We start from the raw sequence: 12,329 nt of genomic DNA, 5'->3' as shown, positions 1-12,329 counted from the left end.
GCCAAATGAACCAAATAAAGGGAAAAATTTTAATGAATAGCGCTGCAAATTTACAATATAAAATGTTCCATATATCACATATGTAAATAATTTCACTGCATTTTTGAATGAAACACAAAAACCAATTTTGATAGGACTATAGAAGCTCAACTTGCTTTGTTTTAATCAGCGATTTTGTTCTCACTCAATATAACATTGGGCAGGAGCCAATGCGCCCTTCGAATATTTGTAGGCGACCGTGGACCTCTATGTCGCATATGTATACAAAAGCTTATGGTAACCAGATTTCATTTTACTATACCATGTGGGAGGGGGACGATAATTGAGGAAGTGAATTGGGAAGTCGATGGGCTAGTTTCTCCGAAACTCCTTAACAATCGTACGTAACTAAGCAATGAGTTGGTTTCTAGTTAGGTGGCAAACAACGAATACCCCTACCCCTACCACTACTCTAAGTCGACTATAAACACAAGCAAGGCATATAACAAAACGAACGCGTTATTAAGTACGCAGAATGTCAGCAATCTTACTGACATTTACCAAATATGTATTGGTATTTGCTAATCAACTGAATTACGGCCTTGCCATTCTAGCCCCTTGCCAATCGTCTGAGAGCAATTCGTCCGACCTCTGTTTGCTACATTTTTTATGGTTAATCGCGTCTTTTAGCCCGCTTCACAAACAATTGTAAAATTACAAAAAGTTGCTGCAGCAGTTCCCAGGTTTAGACCTCGACTTATGAAAAGGCTTTATTATTCTAGCAGGGGGTTCAAAATTGACTATAAATACACTTTCCAGCTCCTAGTTAAAGTCGAGGTAAAGTCTTTTCATGGGTCCAGATATGGTCTTTTCATAACAAATTAAGGTCGACCATGTTCATTTAATAGGTCAAGTAAGGTCTTTTCACAAGTCGAATATTGAATTTTTGTGGGATTACTAATAGTTAAATTATCCAAACTTCTTTTTAATGGCTCTCCAACGAAATTTCTAGCAAATATATTATTCTTGTTGGTCTTTTCAATGCAATTTTTTACTTGACCGATTTTCGTCTGACCCGTTTGACTTTTTGTCCTCAAAGACGGGTTAAACAGGTAGCGCCAGCTGGCATTAAGTTCTTTTAGAGCCTTTCAGCTCATTTGCCTCCAAGTATGGGATTCACAGAAACGGTTTTGGAGACTTATACTTATGGTGTGAAGTGCAGTTTTTAGAGTTTTACCGCCAACTCACTCCTCCCCCACATCAACCCGCAATCCGCACTCCTGCACATCATTTAGGCCGTAAGGGGCCGGGCAGCCAAAGACCCCCTCCCACCGCTCCCCCGCCACTGTCCCCCCGCCTGGTGCACCCCCTGCTGCTTTCATGCTTTCATCTTACGCTCCTTCAATTAAGCTACAGCCAGCATCAATACACCGGGGCCAGTTACTGACGAAGCCAATTACTGGCCGGTCTTTTGCAAGAAATTCGCTCAACTCAATATTAGTTGCTTTTGTTTGTAGATATTTAACATCTACCAGCAACACCAGACTAGCGTTGCAACAGGCAGTCCATCTTCATAAAACAGAATGAAGTTTTTGCCAAAAAATTCTGAAGAAACTTTGAATTCTTAAGATAGATTACTTTTGCAACTAGCCTATATTGCAAATTTGTTCGATTGAAATCAGCTAGTTAACCGAATTCTAGTGTCCAAATTCTGTCCAGTCTGACCACTGGTGCCAAAAGTCTGTTCCGTCTAGCCAATGATGACCAAAGTCTGTATGATCTGGCCAATGATGACCAAAAGCTGATGGGTGTGGCCAATGCTGACCAAAGTGTTTTCGGTCTGGCCAATGATGACCAAAGTTTCTATGGTCTGGTCAATGATGACCAAAGTTTGTTGGGTGTGGATAATGCTGACCAAAGCCTTTTCGGTCTGGCCAATACCTCTTTTTTTGTTATGGTCGTTGTGGAATCCTCCTGTTCTCAACCCAAATTGGTCTGGCCAATACCTGTCTTGGTCCAATACTAATCCTGGGATATCACGCAAACATTAGCTACTTAAGCGGAAGTTTGATGAAACGGTAGAAATCCTGTCCGTGGTTCTTGAGATAGTAATTGTTAAATATTTAGAGTATAACACGACAGAAATACGTCGTCCCTAGCGATCAAAAATATTGCGAGAATATTGCAAGCAATCTTGGCAGGGAATACATACTACTTGCAATCTGCTTGCAAGATTCTTGCAAGATTATAAATTCATCTTGCAAGATTCTTGCAAGATTATGATTTAATCTTGCAAGATCCTTCCAATATTATGAATTCATCTTGCAAGATTCTTGCAAGATTATGAATTCATCTCGCAAGATCTTCGCAATATTATGAATTCATCTCGCAAGATTCTTGCAAGATTATGAATTCATCTCGCAAGATCTTCGCAATATTATGAATTCATCTTGCAAGTATCTTGCAAGATTATGAATTCATCTCGCAAGATCTTCGCAATATTATGAATTCATCTTGCAAGATTATTGCAAGATTATGAATTAATCCTGCAAGAATCTTGCAAGATTATGAATTCATCTCGCAAGATCCTCGCAATGTTATGAATTCATCTTGCAAGATTGTTGCAAGATTATGAATTCATCTCGCAAGATCCTCGCAATATTATGAATTCATCTTGCAAGTATCTTGCAAGATTTGAATCCGCTCATCACTATGGTTAGGTTGTTACTGTTACAAAAAACATAAACTTTGTTCACGTGGAAGAAAACAGTTCCCAATTAAGTTCATGTTCTTCTTCGGATTGTTAAATACGTACTGGAATTGTGGAGTCAAAATTGGACACGGAATTCCGTTGTACTATTTAGTAGATGGATCGCTCTTATTGGGATTCGGGATTATTTTTGTTTGTGGATTTGATCACGAGGCGTCGACCGATTCAGTTCGGGTTTCGAAGGCAGAAAAAGAGGCATTGGAACAGGACCATTGGGCTAATGGGTTGTTCACGTCGAGCGAGAGCTCAGTGTTTCGACCAATGACATTTTTGCGAGACGTGTTGAAGGATGGCAGACATATATTTGCTGTTTGCATTTTATCATCTGCCGAAATGATTGAATTCAGGCCAACATTTCATTTATTCCCAATAACTTGAGCTTATTATTCAACAAAATATTTTGAACGTTTTCTATGAGGACAGTGATGAACATTTTCTCGTGAATTCTTCAACAATCATATGATTAATTATGACACTTAAGTTCCTGAGCTAAATTCAGTTAAGCTAAATTAGTTCTTCAGCTATTAATATTAAATGCATGTGTCCAAAGATTCACGGCATAAAACTTGACTGAAAAAATCTCATGTAATGCCTTTTTGAAAGAAAATATTTTCAATTAAATTTGTCAAAGACACAATCAGCTTGCCAAGTACACAAGGCGATAGAACGTGCCTTGAGTAGCTGCACAGTGTTCTTAACGCTTTAGTATGCTTTCGCTAAAGCTGAAGAGAAAGTAAAAACTCATGATGTAATGGGCAAATAAAAAGACCCTGAATCAATCCCTCGTTTTGGCAAAGCTACTTCAAAAAACAGTCCAAAGCAACTTTTTCTTCAGTCAGTTGGGTGCAGTTTGTATAAGCCCAGTCGGACATAGTAGTAGTAGCCAGAGTACTTTAAAGGACAGCATAGATCACGTAGGGAGCATAGGTCAAGTTGATCGGCAAGTTGACCCAGGTCGAATTGATAAAAGTCAAGATCATCCATATCAAGTTGACAAGTTTATAGATTCCCAAACTGATGGCAGTTGTGGCTCTTTTACTTGCTGATACCCAGGCACTGAAGTCATTTGAGGATGGGTTTCACCCTGACTCCGTTCTAATTTGGGTTGGGGTTGAATTTGGGTTTGGTTTTGGGTCCGATTTTGGGGCCCAGTCACATTTCCGATGAAGTGTGCCATTGTGCTGCTGACAATTTGTCCGGAGATCAGAACAGAGACTGCAAGAAAGCACGTTTCACGAGCTTTGCGCGGTTCAAAACTGACATTTCAACCATCTGAAAATGTAATCAAAAATTGCAAAATCAGGTGAAAATTGCTAAAAACGGCTTAGAACGGCTCAAAACAGACGGAAAAACCCATTAATCTGAGCTGATCTGACCCCGGGGTGTTAATTTACCGTTCGGGACAGCTGTGAGGTAATTTTTAAGCATCCCGCGAAAAGGGTTAAAAATTAACGCCGAAATAGTGAAACGTTACAAAATTTTTCGAGATTCCAATATTTCAATCGAAAATTTTTGAAAAGCTTGTTTTGTCATGGGAATCAATTGGCATGTATTATCCAAGTCTTGGGCAAGACTTGTATACATTGTACGACTTGCATTTAGACTTGCCCAGTACTGAAAAAGCGACTAGACTTGCAATTAGACATGGGCAGTAGTGATATTGACTTGGAGTTAGGCCCCCATGAGAAATTTCTAGAATTTCTGAGCGTTTTTTTTGTTTTTTTTGTCTTCGGTACAAATATTTAGTACAAATTTTAAACAAAACATTGCAAAATCTGTCTGTAAAGTTTAATCTTTACCATGCCTTTCTGCTTGACATAATTTTTTAAGTTCATTTATGCCGGATATATTATTTATTTGTTAAATCAATTTTTGAGACACATGAAAAGCAAGCAGGCATTTGAACCTATAATTTCTCAGACTGGGTAGAATTTTTGTTTGATGTGTCAATGAATGGTCGCGACAATCACCAAATTTTAATTCATAGATATCAATCTCCCATTTAGCTAAGACCTCAAAGTTTTATATCCTTTGAATCATAAGTAGAATTAAAGACAAATTATGAAAGCCTCAAACGAAGAAGTTACCGGATTATCCATATTTGCAGCATGAATATACATATTTGCAGATTAATACGGAATTTGATTTACTCGCAAATGTAATGATAATAAACATGACCTTCACCATGACGTTCTTTGAGTTTAATGACGGAATAATTTTGAAAGAAAATCAGTACTTTTAAGTATCAAGCAAGTACAGCTTAATACTTATCAGTATTTGATAAATTTGACCCTCGTACAAGGACAGAGACATTGAAAGAGATTTCACTCAGAAATTTTAACTAAATTTTTCAAAGGCAAATAACAGTTGACGGTAGCTTTATGAAAAAAAAAAACGAGAAAAGTATTGAAAAAAATGAAAAGTTGGATTTTTTCAACAACAAACAGGGGTTCGATGATGATAGAAAACGCGTATGGGTTCGGGGACTCAATGGACTTCGTTCTCTTGGGATCTCTTCTTGGCTGTCTGGTATTTTGGGCTATTTTCAGCACTGTCATTGACATGCGCATTGAAAAGTACGCGGATATGTCTAAGAGATACATCACGAGACCAACTCTGGTTCTGGGGTTTGTTATTTTTTCTTACCACGCTGTGATGGGAAACAAAGTTGTATTTTGTCATGGGTATCTCTAAATTTTAAGTTCTAAAATTTTACAGCACAAAGCAAGAGTTTTTGTGTTTTTCTTGTTTTTCAATTCTGGTGTCCCCAAGTCAGGTATTCGAAGCATTTGTTAAATGCAAGAAATTAGCGGAATTATAAGACAATGAGTGCAAAACGAGTAAAATGGGTGGAAATTGATGTTCAAAAATATGAGTGAAACGTTCTGACTGTTGAGAAAATTCCAAAAAAGACCAAAAGACATTTTGATCAGATTTAGAGAAACAGACACTTAGATCGAAGACAAATGAACTTATTCCCTATCAGAATGCTCATTGCGTTCCTTTCGCACGTTTCCGTCTGTGGAAAAAAATATTCCCGTATGACCATTGAAAAATGTGTTTTTTTCCTCGTGATTTATTTTTTCTTGAATTAAAAAAACATGCATCATAAAAGTGACAGATTTACTCAAAAACCGACTTCAAAAACTGAGTAGTAGATGACTCGGAAAAGTTTCCATCCCTGCAATGGTATGTGGTATCATACAATTGAAAATTTTGCAGTTTTAGACGACAGCAAAGCGCCAATTTTCTCTAAGCTTTATTCACAACTCTTGAAAGCAAATGGTACCAATTTTTGTGCTTCTATTGAATTCTAACTGTTTAAGTTATATCTTAGATTTTCAGTCGATTTTTTGAATGTTTGATTGATCTCAAGCGTAGTTTGTAGTCCTGCTGTTTTTTCATGACTTGAAGAGGAGTATTGGCTCTCTTTGGTTTTTCGCCGGAAGTATTTTTTGTCTAAGCGGCGTTTTGACATGCTTGAAAACGTGAAAAAAAGCTGTCATGTGAACTATTTTCTTGCACTGTAAGGATATTTTTTGTTCATGCACTACGTTTAACGAACAAAGTGTTGATTTTGAACAGGATTTTTGAGAAAATGGCGCTCATTGAGATGACATTTCTTAGCCGTTTTTCACCCATTTGTCTTAATCGTTCTGGTTAAAGTTAAAGTTTATGGGAAATATTTTTTTTATAAAATTGCATTAAAACATAACCCCGTGGAACTGATGATAGAGTGTTTTCAAGATTCCAGCAATGTGTGTGTCACAAGCAGAGTTGACTGTTATTTCTCAATTTTTGTACAATTAATGGCTTTTTCTTTTTTGAAATTTACCATTTTAGGGCGTTTTAGTTTGTAGGGCGTTTTAGGTTGTAATTTAACATTGTAGGGTATTGTAATCAGCTTACTTAACACAGGCTTTGTGTTTATATAGGCATTAAGATCAGCAGTTTTTGAAGTGAGATGCAATATTTTTTTCTTGAATTTGTGCATGTTCAAAACCGAAAACGTCAGTTTTTCCTAATTTTTTTCTTGCTGTTAATTTTTCCCATTTTTCCTACTGTTTTTCTTCTTTCACTGATTTGATTTGCTAAAATAACCCTCTCTGTGAATCCTTAGGGATTTCAGTACTAAGTTTTTGATTTATAAATCAGCAATTTGATTATAACTGTTTCACAATTTCAATTTTTAATCTCGACTACTTCTGAAAATTGGCCGACAGTTTAGGTATTTTCATTCTGAGAATTCAGAGTTCACCTTTTTGGTGAAAGGATGTCTGCTCTATAATGAAGTAATGGTAATTGAATAATTGCTGCCAGAGTTACCGATACTGCAAAGTCTTTATAATTATTTAACAGCCGACTTTGTGATTACATGTATTCTTTCTTAGTGACAGAATACTTTATTAATGGCCAATACTGCTGTGTATTATTTAAAACACTATTGGAAAGGCTATGGCGGCTGATTCACTGCCGCTATTGATACGCGTACTAAATGAAGGACACTGAAGCTATCCAGGCCACTCTTCACATCAGCAGGTCTGAAACGAAAAAATGACTAAAGACGAATAAGAGTCGGCTTCACGAATCACCTAAGAAATAATTCGGAGCTGTCATAAGCCCCGTGATTTGATAGTCGTGTTGACTCAAGTAAACATGTACGAGCCTAGAACTTGCTGTTAAAGGAAAACAGTTCTTCAGCTCTCCAAGCACTATTCAAGCCGCTTCTCTTCAGCAATAATTTAATAGTTTTCTCTCTCTCTTCTCTTAGAGGAAAAACACTTCTCAACCGCAAAGCGGGAAACACTGCAGCAATTGTAAGTCTGCCGATTTTATAAAAAAACTTATTCACATCCAGCATTAAGATGGATTCAATTACTTGATAAAGATTAGATACCCCACCATATTTTCAACGTAGGATTTACCACCAATTGTGCTCTCTCATTTCTGTTTTCTTTATTCTTAATCTTTATAACTAAACATTTTTTCTAGCAAATCACCCATAGGTTGGGAAACTAGAAATAACATTGTGAGCATATATTGGGACCTATTCTAGCACTTAATTAAGGTCGTTTAAACAATATTGGATTGACTCTAGTGTGGTAATTAAGATCTAGCGAATAGAATCCCTACCACATCAGAGTTAAAAAAAACTCTAATGAACCTTTGATGCTAATTAAAGAATTGTGTTTCTTTTTTAAGTAAAACAAAATTCCTTATTTTTGAAACTATAAAACTTTCGATGACTTCCCGATCACAATTTCTATACATAACAATCTATAAAGATTAATGCATTTTTCTTTCTTTTTCATATTCTTCGCTCGCGCATTTTTCCTAAAAGGATCTACCGTACTACCCTCACCCCTCCTTCACTCTAATGCTCGCCCCTATTACCAGCATTCCTATGCACCAGCTAGCTACTACCAAAGTCAACTGTTAGCCGGTCGTCTGAGAACATTTCGCTCGAAAAAACATTATATATGGGAAGAATTTTTATGCGTATATCTTTTGGGAGTTTTTTTTCAATTATTAGCTTTTTTCTGTTTCTATATAAATAATTGTGTTGCAGTTAGTAAGTATGAGAAAAAGAATCCGTGGAAATTCCTTAGGATGACAAAAATTACGCATGTTTTGTTCGCACGAGTTTTCTCCTCTACTTTTTTTTCTCAATAACTTAATGTGCAAAACCCTGAAAGCTGAGCGTTGAACGCAATTAAGTTCCCTGTTGCACTCGTCTCAACTCACAAATACAATGTGATCATAACTTTTCCAAAGCATTTGAAAGCAATTTCGATTAAGCAATTATTAGCTCTGAGAACCCAACTATGTGGCTTTTACCCGTAGATTGAAAATGAGCCTACATTATTCACACTGACTAAGAGTAAAACATGACAATTTCTAATTGAATCTTAATAATCTTAATAAAATTTAAAAACGTGGTAATAGATTGAATTAACCAACCTGTTTTGTAAAACCTCAGATTTGGAATCGCACTGTGCGTAGTGGATATGCTGTATATGATACTGAGCAGGACAATTTCTAAATCACCCGCTGGCGTCATGGCAATTATCGTCATGCAGAATTTCCTCAGGCAGTACCAGTACTATAATGGGCCAGTAAACCGAATTCTCCGAATCAAGCCGACCAACAACCACAAATGTCGAATATTCTGTGTGATATATGTATTTGCAATTAGTGTCGTCATGGGTTGTTTTTATCATTTGTCGCGACGTTTGGCTAGACCTGATGTCGTGTCATCAGAAATTATATATGCATGTGGGAGTGTAATGCGAACTACAGCCTTGTGTTTGTTCTACTTATGGGAAGTTCAATCCATTAGAAAAGCAACGGGGGCTAAAATTAAGGTCACGTGAAGTCCTGTAAATTAATTTCTCTCAAATGGCGTTGATTCACTTTTTCATACAAGGGGATAAGATTTGTCTCTCGCGTCAAATTTTTATTTGTAACTTATATTCTCTCAATTTCATTCAGTTTTGAATTGATTTGTCCTCAATTTCACAATCCTCATGGAGGCTAAAATTACCAAAGAGAGCTCAACATTTTTACCAGCTCAACTTTTGTGTAAATGACTGACATCGGAGAGCAATTAGTTAGTTATTCGCTACTGCAGTTTATATTGGACACTTTATTATTGGACACTGCACAAATATACGATTTAATTCAAAGTTTATTTAAAAATCAATTCATGGAAGTGTAGCACAACAACAATTTTTAAACGATTACAATCTAATTAGAAAATCTTGGTTCATAAACGATCATTGTTATCAGTTCAACCCATGCAATCACCAATGCAATCACACTCGTTTCCTTCTTGGAAAAATTGTTTGAGGTAAAACTTCCTGTTCTGGGCAATCAAATTTCACCCGCCACTGAGTTACAACTAGTATGATAATGCATTAAATATTTGAGCTCCCCACTCCCCAACAACAATAGGGATGCAGAATTTTTCCAAACAAGATTAATAGACCCTGTTGAATACACTCAAAATGTAAGAAATTTAAGTTATGTTTAGTTTTGATACATCGCCCATAAATTAGTGGCTCATATTTTGTAATTTACACTTTGATAGATTCTTATAAAAAGGGCAGACGTACATAAAACGGTATACTCCAATGAAACCTTTTTTTTCACTAGAGTGAACACTGGAATGAACGAAGCAACACACATGAAATAAACAATTTTATCAAGTGAAGAAATAACATTGAGAAAACAAAAAATATGATCCAAAAATCAAAATCTATCCCGTTTTTGAATTTAATCTCCAACTTAAAAGTCTTTTGAGTAACAAGTGGCCTCTACTTACAAACTCTTTGATAATAAATTCTGAAAATTAACTAATATGTGAGTGCAGAAGTAGAAAATCATGACCTCTCCGCTTTAAAACCTAAATTGATAGTGAGTGCTAAACCGATCAAATTCAAAAAGAGGTTACCCGAACTACATAACTACGAGGTAATTCACGATTGACGGAATTCATATTTGCCCTGGTAATTTATCAAACAACTGCTGACCTTTGACTTGTCAAACCAAGTTTAAATCAATTCATTTGCATCAACATTTTTGGAGCAAATTTTTTGACATACAGTTTAAAAAAGAACAGACAAATGCTAAGAAAACTGGATTTGCATTGAAAATTTTGGTGCAAAAACCTGAAAAACTATAAACAATCTAACAGTAAATTCTAAAACGTGAACCATTAAAGATAGGCAGGGATTTTTGAGTATGAAACAGCTGTGTCATGTTTGTAATGAGATTCAAATTTAAGTCGACAAAACAAAATTGAAGGGCAAAGATTTTCAAAAATCTCAATTTTATGAAGAGAAATTTTTTTCACTGGTTTTCAGATGGACACATTGTGCAGTTTTCGAAAATCAATTGAACTTGAAGGAATTGAAAATAAGTTATATTTACATAGAACCAAATTCAACCAAAAAGTCAAACAAAGACAAAAATGAAAACTTCTCCAAATATCTACAAAATTAAAACAAGCCAATTTTAAAACAATGATAAGCCATCAATGGAAAAACAAAATCAAATGAAGATATGCCTCAATTTTGCAATTTTGGTTTTTTCATAACAAAAAAATGGAGGCAAAACAACAAAAAACAACAAAAATGGTCAGAACTCAAAGTGCATCAGTTCATTTTTCAAAAAAAAAGGTAGTTTCCAGTAATTGACATTAAAAGTAATGAGTTCCAGCCATTAAAAAGACTTTATAAATTCAATACTGCATTCTGACATTTTTGATAATTCAGGTTGTAACCAGCTTAGTGAAATCAGCAAATCAAAAGTCAAAAAATTACAACTTTTTTTCTAAGATACAGTTTTAAAAGTAATGAATGTCAAAGACTACAAAAAGATATACAATGTCGATTTTTTAGCCCCCGTTAGAAATTGGGGGCTTCACAACTCTCGTATTTCAGACTTAGAAACAATATAATACAAGAAAGCTCGGTAATTTGCGATTGCACATGAGGTTCCGAAACGCTCGTCCACAATTTTGTCATAATTGTCTGCCAAATGAGGAACAGATAGGAAACGCCATAACTTCAAGTATTTTTCAAAAAAAAATATTGGTGTATGAACCAAAAGATAGCCTCCAAAGCAAAAAATCCGTGGAGTAAAAAATGATGCAATAGATTGATGAGAAAAGCCAAAATTAAGAAAAAGCGAGTCAAGTCAAACAGCAAAATCAGACAACAAAAATAAACATTAATTTATCAAAAAATTTATGTCCGTTTCAAAAACAAAACTTAATAACAAACTCAAAATTGCGTCAAATAAAACTGAAACTAAACAAAAAACTTGTAATTAACCAGAAAAGATATGGAGCTTCCATAATAAGGCTTGGTAACAATTAGACAAAAAAGAACAGAAAGACAGCAAAAAAAATGGCTTAAATTTTTAAAAACGGATAATTCTAAAGTAAGGAAAACCGTTGGGTTGCAATTGGAAAAATCCAACATGTTTTTGATCACATACACCTCTATAGAAGCTCAAAATCATTGAGGCTGAAAAAACCTGAATGATGAATTTAAATGTCAAAAAAAAATAAAAAAAATGGCAAAAATTGTCCAAAAAATGCTAAAGGTTGTGATGTTAAAATCTTGCAAGACAATCCCTTTAATTGAAAAATTATACAGTAACCTATTTTCAAACCCTAGCGGAGGTTTCTTGGCTCTTGAGGGGACAAAATCTAAAAAAAACGACAAAAATTTTCAAAAAAAACTTGAAAAAAAAATTTTATCAAAACATTGCTAAAATTTGTGGCATCAAAAAGTTGAAAAAATCTTCCATGGCCATTAAAATATTCTCAGAAGCTTATTATCAAACCCCTTAGGATATTTTCTTGGTGTCGAACGACCTGAATAAGGAACAAAAAATGTCAAAAAATTTGAAAAAATATTGCACGTTTTGTCCAAAAAATGGAGAAAATCTTGATGTTGAACTGTTGAAACCATTCCATTACCACAACAAAACTATGCAAAAGCCTATTTTTAAAACCTGAAGGAGGTTGCTTGACGCCTACGTTTTATAAAAATAAAAAAAAAATCAAAAA

The 12,329-nt window shown here is 35.2% G+C and overlaps 1 protein-coding gene across 2 annotated transcripts; it reads left to right on the top strand.

The window, feature by feature from the left end:
- The first annotated feature begins 2,759 nt into the window (after nt 1-2,759).
- LOC142340941 (uncharacterized) lies at nt 2,760-9,287 on the top strand. Of its 2 annotated transcripts, none has more exons than XM_075391723.1 (3): nt 2,760-3,096; nt 5,197-5,376; nt 8,753-9,287. In XM_075391723.1, exons 1-3 carry the CDS (start codon nt 2,765-2,767, stop codon nt 8,790-8,792), a joined length of 552 nt encoding a protein of 183 aa, XP_075247838.1. In that variant the 5' UTR covers nt 2,760-2,764; the 3' UTR covers nt 8,793-9,287. The 2 variants fall into 2 exon arrangements, with proteins under 2 accessions (XP_075247838.1, XP_075247837.1); XM_075391722.1 differs by having other exon boundaries at nt 8,730-9,287.
- The last annotated feature ends 3,042 nt before the right edge of the window (nt 9,288-12,329 follow it).

This window comes from Convolutriloba macropyga, chromosome 6, assembly GCF_964194025.1.
Source record: "Convolutriloba macropyga chromosome 6, txConMacr16.3, whole genome shotgun sequence".
Classification (NCBI taxonomy): Eukaryota; Metazoa; Xenacoelomorpha; order Acoela; family Convolutidae; genus Convolutriloba; species Convolutriloba macropyga.
This window is presented reverse-complemented; position numbering and strand designations above follow the sequence as displayed.

Excerpts from the sequence above, each read along its gene's own strand:
- LOC142340941 (XM_075391722.1), top strand. The coding sequence starts at position 2,765 with ATGTTCTTCTTCGGATTGTTAAATACGTACTGGAATTGTGGAGTCAAA. Across the intron at positions 3,097-5,196 it reads GCCGAAATGATTGAATTCAG|GGGTTCGATGATGATAGAAA; the intron begins GCCAACATTTCA and ends AACAACAAACAG. Across the intron at positions 5,377-8,729 it reads AGACCAACTCTGGTTCTGGG|ATTTGGAATCGCACTGTGCG; the intron begins GTTTGTTATTTT and ends GTAAAACCTCAG.